General features: G+C 39.7%; 1 protein-coding gene across 1 annotated transcript; it reads left to right on the forward strand.

Moving 5' to 3' along the window:
• Positions 1–407: 407 nt before the first annotated feature.
• FAM76B (family with sequence similarity 76 member B) lies at positions 408–19,488 on the forward strand. The gene is made up of 10 exons (XM_054015613.1): positions 408–695; positions 1,680–1,744; positions 2,183–2,237; positions 3,981–4,136; positions 5,652–5,848; positions 8,563–8,610; positions 8,824–8,904; positions 9,563–9,698; positions 15,764–15,865; positions 16,786–19,488. The coding sequence occupies exons 1-10, from the start codon at positions 600–602 to the stop codon at positions 16,873–16,875; spliced, it is 1,026 nt and encodes a 341-aa protein (XP_053871588.1). The 5' UTR covers positions 408–599; the 3' UTR covers positions 16,876–19,488.
• Positions 19,489–20,603: the final 1,115 nt, after the last annotated feature.

The raw sequence follows: 20,603 nt of genomic DNA on the forward strand, positions 1-20,603 counted from the left end.
AAGGTTTGGCGGAAGGGGCGTAGCCTCGTTCTCAATCGCTTGACCTGACCAACCGAATCGGAGAAGAGTAGTGACGTCAAGGTTTGTTGTTGAAATAAGGTATTTCTTGCTCAGGCGCATCTCGCGGGCGGCGGAAGAGGACGGTCTTTGTCAGAATGCTCGCGTGTCCTCTTAGCCAATGAGAAATCAGAACAGGCCCTGAGCAGGCCAATCGGAGCAGCCAGTGAGGAAGGGAGAAAGCGATCCAATGGATGGCAACCGCAGGACGTGAATCCGAGCTTTGATTGGCTACTGCAGGAGCGGGCGGGGTTTGCCATTGGGTTACAAGGTTTGAAGGTTGGCTTGGCGCGCGGCGTTGATTGGCTGGGGTGCGTGTGGGCGGGGCTGGCAGCGGAGCGACGCCGATGCCGACACAAGGAAGCGGCTTCGCGGCCCAGGCTCTGCGCGGGGCCTAGCGGTGCAGCGGGCGCGGCAGGAGGCCGCGGGCGGAGGGTTATTGACGCGCTTGAGTCGTTGGCGTCGGCCCCGCCTCCCTCCTTCCCTCCCCTCGCCCGGCTCCCTCCCCGCAGCTCGCGCCCTCCCTGTCGGCGGCGGCGCGGATGGCTGCGGCGGCGGCCCCGGCTCTGTACGCCTGCACCAAGTGCAACCAGCGCTACCCCTTCGAGGAGCTCTCCCAGGGCCAGCAGCTCTGCAAGGTCCGCCAGGGGCCGGGCCGAGCGCGGGGCTGCGGGAAGCGGGTTCCTCCCGCCCGGGGGGTGGCGGGTGCGCCTGGGGGCCGAGGCGGGGGGGGTAGGTTTGAGGGGGGGTTGGGGAGAGGGCTGGGGGTGCTGAGGTGGGGGGCAGTTGAGAGGAAGGAGGGGGCGCAGGAGGGGCCCAGAGGAGAGGTTGTGGGGGAACCGGGGAGGGGGGGTCCGAGCGGGGGCAGCAGAAGAGGGGTTGAGGGGGGCTGTTACTGGGCACAGGGTTTCTGTCGCTCCCACATCCGCTCCCTGTCTGCGATGCTCAGGCTGCACCTTGTTCAGGACAGGAAGTCCCCCAGCTTCGGATGTTGCCCGAAGGGACCTTTTTGCCCTGGTGAAGGGATGAGCCAGTGCGAGCTCTCGCACCACTTTACAAAACCAGTTGCACTCACAGCATCAGGCTCTGCTCACCGGCCTTGCCTGGAGCTACACCCTGAGTGAGCCAGGATGCAATACCATTTGGGGCTGGCCAGGGGTAGGGTCACTTCTGGGCTATGGTTAAATACTAGCACTTACCTTCACCCTCACACCAGTGTTGAGCATTAGTCACGCTAATCCTCTGCTTAGCTCTACCTGGAAGAAAATGATAATAGTGGGTTTTAAACATCCCTACTTCAAAAATCTTTTTGTGTTTTATGATAAACGTCATAGCCTCTTCATGCTTTCTGCATTCTGCTTCCTGTGGGGGGAAAAAAGGGTTTTGTTCTTTATTAAATCTGTTACATGGGACAGTTGCTACAAAACTAGATGGTGGAGAGCAAGTTGTAGGATAAACTATTGCGTGTGTAGTTTTTTTAATCACTCAAGCATGAATGTATAGTGCATAGTGGATGTATAAAATAACTATGTAAAAGCTTATGTGAAGAAGTCAGATGAGATCAACTTGTAACGTCATGGTTGTTTGCTTTGATAAATAGTTACTGATGGTTTTTCTTTCAGGAATGTCGAATTGCACATCCCATGGTAAAATGTACTTACTGCCGATCAGAATTCCAACAAGAGAGGTATGTATGTGTTCTGAAACTATTTCAGCCTTCAGAAAGGAGTATTAAATTGGCACCAAACCCTTCCTTCATGTGTGTGGCTAAAATCTCAAATCCACAAACGTTGCTGTGGATTATCAATAATATCTGCAGCGAAAAGCTGTGTCTTAAATCATGTGTTGCAATAATGCAAATAATTATCAGTGAAAATATTAGGCTTTTGGAAGTGAATTCCGTGAATTGGCATTAAACACAGTCACAATAACTTGCTTTCTGTAGTGCCCCAAATGTACTATATAAACATAAAAGAAAGCAGACTCCCTCCATACCTGGTTTGCTTTAACTAGACATTGGGTGTAGCTTATGTTTGCATGCATATTATATGGTAATTGCATATGGGAAAGAATTTGAAAGTTTTTGTTTGTTGTTAAAGTAAACTTTGCAAAATCTTCTCTCTAGCAAAACTAACACAATATGCAAGAAATGTGCCCAAAACGTGAAGCAGTTTGGAACGGTGAGTTGGCAGTTCATTGTCAAAAATACATACAAATTTCAGTTGGTCTACAAAGGCAAAAGATGTTGCAAAGAATAGCATGTATCTTGGTATTATAAGCTTATTTAGATCGTCACTAGTTAAGATTGTAAAATATTTTCAGTTATAGACATTTTTACACACACACACCCCTTCCTGAAAAATTAATCTTTTGGAATGAAAGTTTCTGTGCTTACTCTCTGACCTAAGAAAAATCCTCTGAAAAGCTTAAGGAAAAAGCCCTCAGCTATTTGCGTTTTTTTCCCCACTTATAAAAATTGGCATACTTTTCCACAACATTTAAAAAATGGTTCAGTTTGAAACGATTCATTCAGGGCAATTCACAGCCAAGTTTCATAGTTATGAATCATTGAAACTTGTTCATCCTGCACATGAAGTGCAAATTAAAGTCTGTGTGCATTTTATATGTACACAGTAAATCCCTGCATGTTTTCATAAATGCTCACTTGACAAGATATGCTGCTAGCTATCTGAGAGGCTTAGTGTCCCCTTGGTATTTTTTTAATGAGCGACTCAATGTGAAAATGTGGTTATGCAGTATGAAGGTTCCATTATTAATGTAATACAAAAATGAAGGTTCCGAAAGAATGTTGATTCCACGTGCTGTCAAGCGTACCAACAAATTCTGCTTGTGTAATGTGGCCTGGTTAATATTACTGTAGGAATGATTTATATTTTCTCATCTTTAGTTGTAACTTAGTGCTGTGTTAGAAAAGTTTTGCATGTAATAGTTGAGTCCATATTCATGAACAGTATTTACGTTAAATTGCACTGTATGCTTTTAGAGAAGGCATTGTTGGTAATGCATATCAATTTCTCATGTGAACAGAAGCACTTAAATCTTGTAAACTATGCCCTTAGATTAACACATTTTTACATGAGATTCAATTTATTGTACTAGTTCAGTGTAAAAATTACCAGCATGTAATTTACCCAGCTCTTTGTAAACTTAAACTGGATAAAGTAGGATCTCTTTTGGAAGTTCTAAAGGGTTGTAATACATCTCACCAAGCATAATATAGATGCACCAACATTTGGGGCAATACTTTATCAAAAAAGGAAACCGCCTCAAAGCAAAATAAGGTCATATATGAAATAGAAGGGAATTTTTTAGAAACTGATTACCGTAATTTTAGTTTCTAATTGCATGTCTTTATTGGCTTAATTTTACAGTAAAGATTAAACTCAATTAACTGACCGTTAGTTAGCTGAAGGTTTGTTTTACTCCCCATAGGGATGTAGGAGCAGGCATTATATCTGAAGCCTATACCTGCAGTGCTTCGAAGTTCTGCGGTGCTCAAGTCCCTTGGGTATCTGAAGGGTCTTCATGGTTCTCAGAAACCTTCAGAGAAGTGCAAATGATCTAATTACTCTTTTTAGGTTTAGGTAGATTTCTTGACAGAAAACATGTTTGACCTGGTAAATTGGAGAAGGCAACATCCAAAAAACGTGTGCACTTCTTTCACAGAGCATGTACGCAAGTTTGTGTGCAAAACACTGTTTATTTTTTTCTCAGTTGAGCTAGCATCACTTTAAAACAAAACAAAACTAGGGCCATCGTTGATTTAAATATCAAACTTTTCTACTGTTCTTACCCTCAAGTTCTAAAGACTAGTTTAGAAGCATGATTTATTTTAATAATTGTAGTGCTAATTTGTTAAGCATTTTTAATGTACTAATTTCTAATTCTCCATTATTTTTCAGCCCAAGCCTTGTCAGTACTGTAATATTATTGCAGCATTTATTGGCACTAAATGCCAGCGTTGCACAAATTCAGAAAAGAAATATGGACCGCCTCAGACGTGTGAACAGTGCAAGCAGCAATGTGCTTTTGATCGCAAAGAGGAGGGAAGAAGGAAGGTATGCTTTATTGTGGTGGTACTGTAAAGGCTGGGTCTGAAAACAAAAGATACAATTTGAAATATTTCCCTCTTCAAAAAAAATAGCAGGACTTAATTTCACAAGTAGCAACAGGGTATAAAGAGAATTGCATTAGGCTTTCTAACATAAAGATCTGACATAGCATTTTGTATTAAACTTTTGAGTCATGGCGATTCAATGCTTCTCTGACTTATTCTGGAATAAATTCATTCTCTTTTTATAAACCAAAAATAATCTGACCATGGCAGTTGAGTAGTCTGTTTTTTCCCCCTCCCCTTAACCTTCAACACTACAAATTTCCTTAGCTTGGATCTGTCACTTCCACCTTGTCCTATCCTTCAGTTTGCAAGAGTTCCTTTTAACCATAGAATATGACTGAAAAGAGGAAAAAGACTGCTCTCGGCAGACCCATGTATTTTAATTTCTTAGAGGGGCACTTGCCAAAACCATTTGTCCAGAAAGTGGTGGTGAAATGACATGGGTGATCACGCTTTTTAATTGAACCCCAGAACAGTGCTGTCAATAAGAGACTTCTTTTCTCCTTAACTGCTAAAAAAATAATTTACTTGGTTTGTATTGCAGCTGGTCTAGGCAGTCTGATGCTGCCCTGAGTAAAGAAGACTTGAGTTGCTGCATGATGCCTAAAGTAAAAATTTACTTAGGAGAAGGGATTTTCCGCTTTTTTTGTGGGGGGGGAGGGCGAGGGGGAGTGTTGGCATTGGGGGAGGAATATTTGACATATGTCCAACACATGTTATATAGCCCCTTTTACAATGCAACTAAAATGCTGAAGAGAGAATTCACTTTTCAGAAGTGTAACTTAACTAGAAAAGATGATGCAGTATATTGAGTTAACTTCATTGGTGTCATTTATTGTAGAAAGTAACTACTGGCCTTCATTGCCACGTCCCACAGTGTATAGTAAATAAGAAAATTGCGGCACAAATATGGACTGTTACTATGTATATTTCTAACTTTTTTGTGTATATTAAAGAATAAAATCCATATTCTGGAGTCCCAGTAGTGGTATTTGGTTGTGAAGGTTTAGCCAAAAGAGTCAAAGGGCTGGTCCACACTAACCCCCTAGTTCGAACTAAGATACGCAACTTCAGCTACATGAATAACGTAGCTGAAGTCAAAGTACCTTAGTTTGAACTTAAAGGTACTTACCAAAGGTCCACACGTGGCAGGCAGGCTTCCCCGTTGACTCCGTGTACTCCTCTCGCGGAGCAGGAGTACCGGCGTCGACAGCGAGCACTTCCGGGATCAATCCAGGATCGATTTATCGCGTCTTGTCTAGACGCGATAAATCGATCCCAGAAGATCGATTGCTTACTGCCGAACCCGGAGGTAAGTATAGACGTACCCTTAATTGGTTTGGTTAGAATTATCTATTATCCCTGTGCAAGTCAGAGTAAGAGTTTTTCCTCTAGAGTTATCTTTCTCCTAGCACTAAGTACAGTTGCCTACTTTTTGTGAATTTTTTCTTAAAAGGTTGATGGGAAGCTGTTGTGTTGGCTTTGTACACTATCCTACAAGAGAGTACTGCAGAAGACAAAGGAACAGAGGAAGAGCCTAGGGTCTTCACATTCTAATTCGTCATCCTCGTCTCTTGCTGAGAAAGACCAGCATCATTCAAAACACCATCATCACCACCACCACCATCATCGTCACAGCAGCAGTCATCACAAGTAAGTACTCTGAAACTTTATGGAACTTGAAAAATCTTGTAACTTTTATGTGACAGGATTAGTAGTGAAATGAAAGTAGCTGTTTACATTACTGAATTGAAAATAGGAATAACATTTTGTGAATTTATTCCACAAATCTAGCAGAGTTTCAGTATTGCTATAAATGGAATGGACTAGAATTGATTTAGTAGAAAGGAAAACCTTTTGGCAATCTAATTACCAGCTGATGTTGAAACTGCCCATAAGTCTAGAAATGCTAATGGGGTTACTTATCTGAGAAGTAGATAAATGATGTCATGGCACCATCTTTGGGTTAGAAGCATTTCACCTCTGATTTTTCCCCAATTATTATAATAAATGTAATTCTTGCCAGAATATCCAATGGTGACGGACATTCATGGTGTTACCTGCACACTCTAAGGCACCCCACCTTTATCCTTCCATGGGCTCAAGGCGTAACCCGGTTAATTTAGGCACCTGCACGCTTTCCTAGGGCCAAAGGCACCTACCCTTACCCAGTTCCTAGGGTTCAGGGAGTAATCTTCTACAGGTTTGCGAGGCCTTTTACCAGTGAAAGAGCCTTACACAGTAATATTTTTAATCTCTTTATTAACAGTTACCAAAACAGAATACACACACAGCATTCAGTGCTCACCACTCCCAATAAGGCAGATGAACTTTTCCTCGTGGCCAATCAAGATCAGGTCATCTGGGGGTCCTCCAACTTCTGCACAACATGGTTGACAGGGTGTTGAGGTCTGGCAGCTCTGATCTTGGGCTGTGTCCTGGAGTGGTTCCAAAGAACTTCCTTTTGGACCCCCAGTTTATATAGTTAAACTTGAGTCCTGCTTAACTATATCTAGGGCCTTACGAAATTCACAGTCATGAAAAATGCATCACGGACCTTGAAATCTGGTCTTTTCTGTGCTTTTATTCTTTACTATACAGATTTCATGGGGGAGACCAGTGTTTCTGAAATGGGATCCTGACCCAAAAGGTGGCTGCGGGGGGTAGGAGGGCTGCAGTATTGCCACCCTTACTTCTGCGCTGCCTTTGGAGCTGGGCAGCCAGAGAGGGGCAGCTGCTCTAAAGGCAGTAGCGCAGGAGTAAGGGTGGCAATACCATACCATGCCATCCTTATTCTGTGCTGCTGCTGTGGGTTGTTCTGCCTTCAGAGCTGGGCTCCTGGCCAGCAGCCACCTCTCTCTGGCCAGCCAGCTCTGAAGGCAGCACTGACACCACCAGCAGCACAGACATAGGGGTAGACCCTACAATGGGTGGCTGTCATGTCAGTAGCAGGGCAATGCTATTGTCATTTTAATTCTTACTTTTAAACTTCCCACTCGAATCATGCTTCAGAGTGTTTGCAGATATCTGGCTGTGGGTTAAACAGTGTACCAATTTCTTTTGTCATGTAGCTCTAGTTTTGTCCACTTGTAAACACTTACCAGTCTTTGTAGGCAGCTGCTTCCAAGGATTTAGTGTTTGTTTTACCATTCTGTTAAAAGGACACTGGTGTAGGAATCATACAGATGTTAAGTGTAGGCTTGAAGTAGTTTTACTTTAGCACCTCTTTATAACATTGTTTAATCTGAGAAATACAAAATGAAAAATTATAGGTGGAGTGCATAGATTCCTAAGGCCACCCTAAACATTTTCATTACAAACTTCATTTTTCAGTTGCTAAAGACATTCTTACTAACTTCTAAGCTTAAACTTTTGCAGGTCTGATCTAACTAAAAATTACTTTTTTAAAAAGCTTAAGGGGGAAATTGGTTCAACTGCTCTTGAAAATGAAGACCGGGGAGGGGAAATAAATTGCAATTTTCCCATTATACCTCTCAGTCAGAAGAAGAAAGTGACTTTTGGCAAGCAGATTAATATTCGGAAGGATAGGTGCCTTACAATGTCTGATGAAAATCCATTTTCACTTACCCAAGATATAACTGGTCAAATCTTATTTCATGAGAGCGTGGCAAATATCTAATAAATAAAACATTTTCAAATAACTTCTTGGTGTCATAAAGAAAAGAACTTCAGTGTGTATACATGTATTTGCTTATATTTATTAAAATGCACAATTCCAAACTTAAACAGAGTTGACAGCTCCAATCGACAGGCAACTTCCTGTGTAAACAGCCTCTGTGGTTTCCCATCAACTTGCCCTGTCCAGTTTTATTAATATTGTTGATAGAGCAGTGCACATGGAGGTTTAAAGTGTGTAATGAATTAAATTGGGCTCTACAGGAGATCAGTTTCATCCAATGCAGTCTTCTAAGTTGCACATATGTTGAGCGTAACCATTTCACTTGTGCTCTCTGGTCAGCTTACCTTGGAAATGAATGAAGATACAACTTATACTTTAAAAAAAAAAAATCAAGTTCTGTTCAAAATTGTCAAGTATTAAAATAATATAAAGTTGGCAGAAGTAGGAAATACTAAAACTGAGGCTGAATTGTCAACCCTAACTCTGCCCCTTGTGCCTTATGATAGCATGCAGTAGTTTAAAGACTGTTTTCAAATGAGCCTGGCCTTGATGAGGAGTAATCCCAAATGTGCTTACTAGGTGCCTTGCTAATTAGCCATCCAATTACAAATGTATAAACTGAGCTGCTTTGCTGCACAAAACATAGATATGGATGCTTTTTCAGTTACAGACAGTGGTAATGGAAGTTGACCTGTTGCTGAATGTGTATTAATTACATGTATTTCAGAATCAGCAATCTGAGTCCAGAACAAGATCAGGGAATGTGGAAACAGAGGTAATTACACTGCCCGTTTCTGAATTTTTTTAGCAAATGAATCTTGTATTCTTTATTTGAAAGCTAATTTTTTTCATACTTGCATCTCTGATTGTTCAAGACTAATCTGTATGTGTGAGTCATTTTATATGTAAATAGTAGTAGGTTGGTTGTTTCTGCAGTCTGAGACCGTTCTACTGCTTTTGATTTAGAATATTTGTTGTTTAATTTCAGCCATAAATCCTCTGCAGCTATTCAGAATGAAACTCCAAAGAAAAAACCCAAACTGGAATCCAAGCCATCCAATGGAGATAGGTAAAATTATATTCTACAGCTGAGATAGTTCTACCAAGTAGACCATTGGTTTGCTGCCAGTTGCCGTTTTTGTTTGGCAGATTAGAAAGGCGAAAAACTACACTTTCATCCTAATAACTTTTAGGGTTTTATGGCAGAGTGCTGTCAGTCTGTTGAATGTTTATCAATAGAAAGCTGGCACTGTCCCTATTTTTTTCGCTGCTTTGGGAAAAGGGAAGCAAAAGTAGAGCATAAGGCCATGGTTACCAAACAAAGAATATTCTGACATCAGTGATTTTTCAAAAGGACACAGATTTTGAATCTGGTGCTTGAAACTGATGTGGTATCTAGAAATGTCTTTGGGCCTAAATGTGTGAGACTGAACAACTTATTCTGTCTCTGATCAATAGTTGGAATAAATGTACAAAGAGGCTGCTTCACTTAAGAAGAATTTGACCCCCTCAAAGCTAATACTCCATTATATTTCTGCAGGTGTATGTAATGTGTGCCATTAGTAAGGTAATTTGCCAGTTGCATCCATTTCTGTCAGGTACATACTTTTTTTGCATTAGTCCTTAAGGATGTTTGTGGAATTGTTAATTAAGCAATTTGAACTTTGAAAAATGTGTTATTCTGTTGATGTTACAAGTAACAGGCTTTTTTTTTTTTTTAATTTTAGTAGCTCTATAAATCAGTCAACAGACAGTGGGGGAACTGACAACTTTGTCCTCATAAGTCAGTTGAAAGAAGAAGTGATGTCACTCAAACGTCTTTTGCAGCAAAGAGATCAGACTATCTTAGAAAAAGATAAAAAGGTAAAGGCTACAGCTGCTTAAGACCTTATTAAATTTTTTCTTGTATCTTGCAGACTCAAGGAGCTGTCAACCTTACAATTGTTTGAATGTTAAAACAAAATTAATACCAAACATTTGTTTTGTGAATAGAGATTATAACATTACCAAATTGTCCTTTTAAAAGGTTAAGTAGCAGACTTACACAGCTTGGATGTATTTTAGCTGTAAGGCAACTCTCCCTGAACGTAATGTATACAAGAGACCCACCTTTCAGGCAGCGTACTGTCTTAAAAACAGTCCCAAATATTTTCATTTTGCTAAACCTTTATTAGAAGCTCATCTCTTAAGCAACTGACTTGTTGGCCAGTTTAAGGTTGTGTCTTTGGTGTAAATGGGTACTGTTAGGACTGCAATGTTAGGTTCTTGTATTGGTATATTGAATCTTTAAGGCTAAACGAATTAATCTGGACCACTTTTAGAATGCTTAGAAAGTCCTTATCTCTAGCTATTCAGTAGCTAAAGTGAAATGAATTGGGCAGTCCAATTCATAATACAAAAGCTACCATTACCTTTTCTGGTAGTCCCTTAATGCTTGCCCTCTGAAGAGTCTTGTCAAATTCCCATTGAAGTCAGTGGGAGGCCATAAATCAGTATGGAAACTGAAACTACATTTTGACTCTTTAAATTTGATCTAGGTGAAACACAAAAAGGGCAGTGTGAGAAAGCTTAGATGAACAGTAGGATTGGGCACACAGTAACATGCATTTGTGCCCTTTTTACAAGCCAAACACTAAACTGAATTTTGTTGCTCTGTTTTTATATTCTGGAGTCATTGGTCTTTGCGCATAGTTTCTCCCTGCAGTACAATTTGAATTAAATAACTGTTTCACTGAAAGCTAATGCAGTACTTAATCTAGCTGGTCCCATTTATTAACATTAATGTTCATATGTCCCCCCCCCCTTTGATTTCACTTCATGTACTCTTAACTTGGTGGTGATTTGAGTTCCAAGCATTTATCAGAACACTTCTCTTTAATTCTAGAATAGTGATCGTTGGTGCAATTAGCCCTTTTACATAAGCCCTATAATCAAATAACTAAAAGATGACCCGTGAGTAGATATTGTAGCTAAACATTTACAGAGTGTGTATATATAATACTATGAGCTGTTTTAATACAGTTCTTCACTGGTCCAATTTTCTCCATAACTCACCAAGAAGATATTTGATGTTAGCTAGGAGGTCCAGTTTGGTGTTGATTAGAACAGACAAAATGCAGTTCACAATTGGAATGATGGACAAGGCAGAGGACAATGCTTGTGTTAGAGGCAGTGATTAGGCTCATGCTACATTTTATTTGTCACTTAATGTTGTAATTGCAAAATCCTTGTTTCAGAATTGCTAGCTGAACCATTTTAAATATGGCTATTCATGACTTTAAGTTTCAGGCGCAGAGGATGTATTATAGAATATATTCTACTTTTGAAAATGTAAATTCACTTTCCTCTGTGGAGGATTCTCCTCCTGCGTCTCAGCTTCTTAATGCAAAATAGCTGGAACTCCCCAAGGTTTGGGTCAGCAGTAGCAAATAGTAGCACAAGTAGTCCTCAGCTAGTGGTGGTATGATATCCCGTGCCTTAACCACTGCTTTCAGAACCTTCCAGTTTCTTTTTGATATTGATAGCTCTCCACAGGAGCTGCACCTCTTCAGCTCTTAAACACTCAGTACCTAACTGTTATGAATATATTTTTGTCTTCAAATTTTTTCTTACCCTGTAGCCTCTGTTTCCCTAGGAGCATTGATAAGGTTGCCAGTCTCTGGGGATCATAGAGAAACTTCTGTTTGGCCTGAGTTTTTGTTTTGACAACTTGTGCTTCAGCGCCTTAGTATTGCTGTTGTTAGAACCTTTTTCTTGGCATCTCATAGTACTCTGAACTTCAAAGCTTTTTGAGGTATTAATTTATTTCAGAATAACATGCATTTCCTCAGCACCTGGGTGGGAAGGAAGACCAGTATCTGTCTGGCTGAAAGGTCCATTATAAATGATCATATTCACAGAATCCTCAGCCTGGGAGTTAGTAATTCAAAGTAGTGGGACAATATGTGCAGGGCTTTCAGATGTTTACCCTGTGCATTCAAGCACTGTGAGAAATTTCTTTAAGCCCTCCTTAAGGCACTCCCCAGAGACGTCCAGCATGTGGCCAGCCTGGTAAACTCTGAAGAGAAAAAAATAGAAATACAAGCCTTAATCAGCCTCTGACCACCTGGACTGTATGCCTGCAGTGCCCATGTCTGTGCAGACCTTGCTTCCCTCTAAGCCCAGCAAACTAGTTCCCTTGGGGGGAAAAAATTCTGTTTCATCCCATCCAAATCCAAGGACTCTACCACAAATCAAGGTCCTCAGTGCTCAATGTCTATGGTACTGACTTCTGGCGCATCAGCCTAGGAATTTTCTTTCAAACGAATAATTAGCAGGAGACACTAGAAGAGAACTGCCTGCCCTTCAACTCGTCACTTCCAAAGACTTCGGGCAGCTTCACATCATAGACCACGGCATCTTCTCTTCACATTGGTTCAGGACTGGGAAGACTGCTTTGGGGGGCCTCCATGGTGTCTTCAGTGGCCTAGCCATGTCCCCCCTGGTGATTTCGTACAGTGTAGTGCCATCACTTTGATCCTTCATCCAGATAAGCCTGAGTTTGATACCTGTACCCCAGGATTAGCTCCTTCAACGAACAAAGTACTGGCCTTTAATAGCAGTACACAAACCCCACAGCTCCTGTGCTGGGGGTCTGGGCACAGCCGTTGTTGATGCCTTTTGAGATAGTTAATGTGCCAAAGTGCCCCTTTGGCTCACTACTTTGCTGCCTTAGTAGAAGCATGATGTTGGTCAGGGATACAATTTCTGCCTCCTGGATGCAGAACAGATTAACTGAAGGAGTAACAAGACATGCTCTATAAGGATTTGACTTCCTCTAATGCATAAAGTTGGTGGGATCTGGATTAGCACCCATCCAGGAATTTACAAGGGCCACAATTAGTACGTACGTGGAACAAGAGCATCCATCCAATAGGGTGGCCATATCCTTGCATCCTATTTTGGACCACTTAGCAAAGGTGTGTTCGACAACTCACAATGCTTCTTTTGCGTCAAACATTGCTGAGAAGTACATACTGCCCTGGACTCTTCCAGCAATGTCTCCCATCCCAGTGAAAAGCTTGGTGGTCAAGACAACCATGGCTAGAGAAAATATCAGACAATTATCCTTCACATCAGAAACTGCCAGGCTTTCATGGCCCAATGACATATTAAATACTGGGGAACTGACAATGTAGTCCACAGGACAGATACCAGGAACTCAAAGATGGTGGATAAAAGTGTGGGGCTGAGCCAGTACTAGGTGCACGTGTTCTTTTATATACAAGTGACAAGGTACCAAGAGCTGTTGCTTCAGAAATGGGTGTAGGTCTCCTTGCCTGCAAGTATCTGGGTTCCACAAGAAGATTTAGAAAAATTTCTGTTCTGAGAATATTACATAGCTGGTGTCAGAAGATGAAAAATTACTTGTAGTTCTGCATCCCTGAAGATGTCATCTTGCAGAATCTTCACTTTCCCAGCTCCATTCAGAGTGGAGGGGAATCTTTGTGAGGGTACTGCTTTTTCAACCTTTTTGTTATGACTGGCTTATTTGCCTCTGGGAGGCGTCACTTCCTGATAAATCAAACTTGACTAAAGCACGTATTTCTCCATTTCATGCTTGGTATCTGAGACCCAGGGTCCAGAAACCTGTAAGGTAGTCTTCAGAAGAGAATTAAAAGATAAGTAACTTTTCTATATAAACTTCACTTGTGATTTAATTCTCCTATCAATGCAGTGTTTGCAGTGGAAATGATAGATCTCTTGGAATTTACACTCCATTTAGGAATGAGATATAATAGAAAGACTTATTCTTCAGAATCATTTTATTACATCTCTGTAGATATTTGCCATGTAAATTATAGCTTTATGCTGATTAACTGTTACCATAGTCCGTCTTGGCCAGTATCCTGTATCTAACAATGGCCTGTAGTCGGGCTTTGGGGGAGTTTACAAAACAGAGCAATTAAGCAGTAATTCACCCATCTTCCGCACCAGCTTCTGGTAGTCATAGGTTGAGGGACGTCCTGAGCTTGTGATTGTGCTCTGGCCATCTTGGCTAATAGCCATTGATGGACCTATGCTCCATGAATTTATCCATTTCTTATTTGAACCTTGTTATACTTTTGACCATCACAATGAGTTCCACAGGTTACTCGTGCACTGTGTGGAAAAAGTACTTCCTCTTGTTTAAAGCTATTAATTTCCTTGTGTGATCCTTGGTTTTGTAGTGTGTGAAAGAGTAAATAACACTTCTCTATTCACTTTTCCAACCATTCTTGTTTTTTATAGATTTAGTCATCTCTTTTCTAAGCTGAACAGTCTTACTCTTTTTAGTGTCTCTCCTTGTAGCGAAGCCATTCCATACCTTTGGTCATCTTTGTTGTCCTTCTTTGAACTATGTCCTTTTTTGAGATGGGGTAACCAGCACTTGGCAGAGTATTTGAGGTGTGGGGGCACCATGGATTTATATAGTGGCATTATGATATTTTAACTGTCCCTTTCCTAATAGTTCCGAACATACGTTAGACTTTTTGACTGCTGCTGTGCATTGAGAGAAGTTTTCCGAGCGCTATCCCCAGTGACTCAAAGGCCTATCTTGGGTGGTGACGTTTAATTTAGAACCCGTCGTTGTATATGTATAGTAAGGTTTATTTTTTCCGGTGCATTATTTTGCATGAATCAATGTCAAATGTTATCTGCTGTTTTGTTGCCCAGTCATCGAATCATAGGAATGGAAGAGACCTCCAGAGGTCATCTAGTCCAGTCCCCTGTGCTCATGGCAGGATTAAGTGTTAACTCAGTCAACCAGTTTTGTGAAATTCCTCCAACTTCTCGCAGTCCGCTTTGGACTTATTAGCATAAATAATTTTGTATCATCTGCTAACTTTGCCACTTAACTGTTTACCTCTTTTTTTCCAGATCATTAATGAATATGTTGAACAGCATGGGTCCCTGTGCAGGTCCGCTGTTCACCTCTCCATTTTGAAAACTGATCATTTATTCCGATCATGTTTCCTGTCTTTCAACCACTTACTGATCCATGAGAGGACCATTCCTCTTATCCCTTGGCTACTTAGTTTCCTTGAAAGCCTTTGGTGACAGACCTTGTCAAAAGCATTCTGAAAGTCCAGGCACACTGTATCAACAGGGTCACCCTTATCAACATGCTTGTTGACTCTCTTAAAGAATTCTAGTAGATTGGTGAGGCATGATTTCCCTTTATAAATGCCACATTGACTATTCCCCAACAAATCCTGTTTATGTATGATAATTCTGTTCTTTACTAGAGTTTCTGCCAGTTTGCCTGGTATTGAAGTTAGGCTCACTGACCTGTAATTGCCAGGATCTCTTCTGGAGCCCTTTTTAAAAATTGGTGTTATAGTAGCTACCTTCCAGTCATCTGTGACAGAGGCTGATTTCAGTGACAGGTTCCATACAATAGTTAGTAGTTCTGCAGTTTCATATTTCAGTTCGTTCAGAATTCTTGAATGAATACCACCTGAGCCTGGTGTTATAACTGTTTAACTTATCAATTTGTTCTAAAACCTCTTCTACTGGCACATCAATTTTGGACTGTACTTCAGATTTGTTGCCCAAAAAACAGCTTTGTGCCAGTGTCATAGCTAAAGCCTGTCAGACGAGTCTCATGGCTGAAAATAAAGCTGAGTATTGTAAATCAGTGTGATCCAATGTCTGAAAATACTTTGAAGGACTAGTCTTCCATATCCAGTTCCCAAATGGGACTTTCACATGTAAAAGAGATATTTGACTTGTGCTGTGAGATATTTTTAACCATGTCAACACAAGAAGCAGGAAATAAAGAAAGTAGTCAGTGTCCCCTAGAGACTCTTTTATGCCTCAAAAATTATTTAATGGATCTAAGAGTTGGTTAAAAATACATATGAGGTTGGCTTCCAAAATATCCTCATAGAAGTTGTTTTTCTTAGTTGACAGAGTTGAAGGCAGACTTTCAGTACCAGGAGTCTAATTTAAGGACAAAAATGAACAGTATGGAAAAAGCTCACAAGGAAACAGTGGAACAACTGCAGGTAAATACTTAAAAATAGTTTTAATAGAGTGGGTGTCAAAATATTTTGTATATTTGCTTTGAGAAATGAAATAGTTTAAATAGAGCCATTGTGCACTGTCATCCTTGCATGAGTTACCAGTCATTGAAATGGATGAGTCAGTTTCCATCTCTGACCTGTTTCAGGCTCGCTCGCTCTCTCGCGCTCTCTCTCTCTCTCTCTCTCTGTCTCTGTTACACCTGCATTATCTTCAGTTTTCTTTTCAGGCGTAACCACTTGATAGATATTTTCTTAGAGCAATTGAGGCACATCCTCTCCCCCCCCCCCCCCCCCCAGGTAGTTCCTCATGCCCCCCTTCTCAAGGGGCATACCTCATACTTTAAGAAACACTGGTATACCTGTTCTAGGTGATATAATGACCTAGCATAACTGCACAATTTTATTGCAGTGCAAGAAGCTAATCTTGCAGTGATGTAACCCACATTGAAAGTACAACTGTTTAAGCAGCAGGAAAACCTGAAACCATTTATAAATTTTAGAATGAACAGAAATATTTATCTTCCATGCAGTAGATATATTGATTTTGCAAATCCGTGTGAGGGATTTGGCTTTATATCTTCCTTTATAAAACTAGTGGAAGATGTGGAGCTTAAATACCTGTGCTGTGCTGAAAACTTCTGCCATTATGTTGATTGATTCTCAGGAATAGAAGTTTTACGCGGGGGTGGCTTCATAACTTCAGCAAGACAGTTGTGCATGGCATTGTTGAATAATTGCTCCCTCTTATTCAAGAAGCTTATTGATCTCTTTCTGCAATGTATCACTGATGGATATAGTACTGGAATTAAGAGTAACTATTAGGACTTTTGAACAGTGTTTCTGTTATGTTTAAACAGAAGAGAAAGTGTTTCTATAAATCTTTCTTTTTATCTATATTACAGGCCAAAAACAGAGAACTACTCAAACAGGTTGCCGCATTGTCAAAGGGTAAAAAGTTTGATAAAAGTGGAAGTATACTAACATCTCCATGAGGAACTGGTTACTTACATGAGGATTACTACTCAATGTAAATTTGAGTAATTCTGTGAAGCCCTTAAAATCCTGTGTAGTGGAAAAATATTTTTGCACACAAGATTACTTGGCATGTTTCCTACACATTTTTATAACTAATATGCAGCTTTTTAGTTAAACTGTTCAGATAAAGTACTTCAACTGGCTTGAAGAAATTTTTTATTTTATTTTTTTTATATTGGGAACTTTTTTGCCAGCAATAGTATTTAACAATTGCAGAGGGGGTAATACAGCAGTGCTCTCTTTAAAACACATCATGCAATAACAAAATAGGTGTACTTTCTACAGAATTCAAAGCAGCAGCTGAATCCCTTAAACTATGCTAACTTTGGCCAAAAGTTCAGTTTAGAGTTTATAAATCTGCAAGGACAACGCTTTTTGGAATAGGAATATGGACACTGGGTTCTGGCAACTGTTCTTTTGCTTTGTATTAAAATATAGGACATTTAGGATGGAAATCATGGTGCTCTTAAATGAAACTCAAAAGATATATACATATATGTAAATACAATTGTAACAGTTATATTCTTAGTGATAACAAGTGAGTAACTAGTGTTTTACATTCTTGTGATAGGAATTTATTGAAAGATTATCTATTGTACAATACCAGAGGCAAAGTGGTTTTTTTTGTAAGATTTACTGTAGACTTTTTTCTTGCAAGTGCCTTTCTCCAACTGTTTATTTATAGGAATGTTGGTATTTTGTACATAACGTTTTTGTTTTAAGATCATGTTTAATAAATGTTTGTGTATATATAAATGTGTGTACAGAGGAATCAAAAACAAAGATCAAAGTTGCTAGTGCAGTGCTTGAAGCAGCATTAAGAACTAATTGATGGACAGTGTGTATTGACTTTTTTAACCTTATTAGATTGTATCTGTGGGGTTTGTTGAGTCTGGTTAGTGCTTATTATGCCAAACACTTCCTAAATAAACAATTTGTATGTTTTTTGCCCCACTAGACTATAATGCTTTATGTATTTTTCCTGTTGGCCCAGTGCTAACTTTTTTTTAATTTCATAGCAAGCATTGTACTCCCACTGTTATATCCTGAATTAGCAGTATAGTTAATACTCACTACTTTATTTTTAAAACTTGCATATTCAGTTTGTCTTGGTTTTAACTGTACTTAGTTGTAACTTATGGTCACTTTTTAAAAATTAAGTAATTAGATTGACACGTACTTAGTTTAGTAAAGATACACATCCAGAAAACCGTAGCCAAAACTGTAATGGTCAGTACATAAATAAAGGGAATGGATGTGGTGTCAAATGAAAGCTTATTGTTCAACCCTTTGAATGGAATCTTCTGTTTTTATATTCAGTTAGTTCCGTTTTAGCTCTGCTCCTAATGGACATCGGTACAAGTGTCTTAGTAGGATGAAACAACTTCGCGTAACTGGGGGTACACTGTTTAGGAAAGCAAGTTCTAAACCAGCATAACTTGGAGTAGTCCGTTGTCTGTCAGATGGTAGCTCTAGTTCAGATGTGGATGTTGATTTGGTGACTTGGGAGCTGCTTGCACTTCAGCTAGCTTTATTGTCTGATCTCTTGCTGCTTGGAGGACTAGAATCTAAAGTCCTCTGGCTGTCTACCCAGATGCTACTGAATTGGGAACAACTTCAGCAGTTTAGAGAAGACTTAGTCTATGGCATAATTATAATTTGGAAAAATCAAGCTACCTTGTTTCCTACAGTGAAGATGTATTTGATTTCTTTTTTGTACATGAAGATCAACTTTGTAAATTTATAAAAACTGTTCTTTAAACTTACTAATACAGCTAGGATAGAAAATGCTGCTGCTATCCTATTGGGATGTTAGTTGTATTGAGAGATCTAAAAAAAAAAAAAAAAAAATTAGGACTTTTTCTGACTTTCATTAGTTCAGAATAATATTTTGATACCGGGGGCTTTTCTCTCCCGTTTACTGGCCACCAGTCCATGGTGCGTGTGGATTTTAAAATCCAATTCAGAACCATGCACATCAAATTGATGAATTATCCCATTAAGTGATTCTTATTCAAACCTCCTTGAGCTGCAATACAAATTGTCTTTTTTTAAGGAAAAGTTCAATATTATACTTGAGCTTTATAGATCCCAATGCTAAAAACATTTAGGGGCTTCACAGTATTTAGTTACAATTAAATACTTGATCTCTTTATTCTGTAACCTAACTTTTAACTTTAATTTTTAAAGTTTGTAAACTAGCAAATTGAATCCCAGTCCTGAAGAATGCGATCCTGGAGCTGTAGTGAGTTGACATAATGAGCTGATGTTCTTTTAATGTTGATCTGGAAAGAGAGATGTTGTACTGTAATGTGCTTTTTAGCCTGTTTTTAGTTGTCAATTAACATTGACAGGTGATTGCCACTTTGGCTCAAGTTATTTATGTATTTTAAGTCTGTGAATATTGCAGTCCCTTTTTAGATAGTATGTCTAAATATGCATCCTGCAGTGAAGCTATTCAGCTGTCCACATGTATAGACTATTGAAATACTGTATTGACACACATCTGATTGACATTTTGTACCTTTTTCTAAATCCAATATTTCACAATAAAAGCTTGTCAAAACGTTTAGTTGCCTTTTTTATATTACTCAGAAAGTCGTAATTTTGTTTTAAACATCTGTAGTGCCAAACATTAACCAGAGCTCAACATCAGTCGCGCTTTTGAGGGGCATCATGAAGGATCTGTTCAAAGACTTAAGCTGCCACAGAAATTACATACATGGAGCATTCTTCAAATTGCAACAAGTGATAGTTTTGGAATAATTACCTACTTTAGTGACTCAATATATTAAATTATTGCTATACTGTTGCAATGTACAGAGTGATAATGTATGGAACTGCTTCAGGGCAGTGACTATATGTGTAACTCAAGAGAAATAGGCCTAGTATAGACCTAAAACTTAGGCTAACTTAGCTGCATTCGCTCAAAATGTCCCACTCTGTGATGTAGTTAAGCTGACCTAACCTCCATTGTAGATGCAGCTATGCTGACAGGAGAATTGTTCCTTTGACCTAGCTACTGTCTCAAGAGGGTGAATTTACCACAGCAATGGGAAAAACCCCTTTTGTTGCTGAAGTGTCTGCACTTCAATGGCTCTAGCTCCCGCCCTGCAGTTGCGCCACAGTAATGCTTGTAGTGTAGACGTACCCTTAGTGAGACTTCCTAAGCATTCAACAAAAACTTAGATGCTGCAAAATTGGGAAAGTTTAACTGAAAGATTCTCTTCCAAACTGACAGAATTTCCTCATTTAGATTTGATAGAGCTGGTTCATTAAACTGCAGGCTATTTCTCTATTCCACATGCTTCACCTTCAAAAAGCTGGTTCCTTCATTTTATCTTTTGTTCTGGCTGGAGAGAACAAGATATCTTACTGGAGTTTACTTTGCCCTTAACATCAGCCTTCCAAAATAGTGTTTCCATGATTTTCTTAAAGTCTGCTTCACGTTAAACTCTTTTACATATATGAACCATCCACATCACCATTCTAGGAAATGCGTTGGATGGGCTTATTTAACATATGGCATCTTGGAATTAATGTGAGGTCATATCCTGTGAATTTTGAAACTGCTTAAACTGACCCGCATTCCATTATTGGAAGAACTCCGATATTAATCTCACAATCTTCAGTATGTTTACTTGGCTTGGCTCAGCTCAGGCGCCAGCCACTGCTATTACAAATC

Source organism: Malaclemys terrapin, chromosome 1, assembly GCF_027887155.1.
Source record: "Malaclemys terrapin pileata isolate rMalTer1 chromosome 1, rMalTer1.hap1, whole genome shotgun sequence".
Classification (NCBI taxonomy): Eukaryota; Metazoa; Chordata; order Testudines; family Emydidae; genus Malaclemys; species Malaclemys terrapin.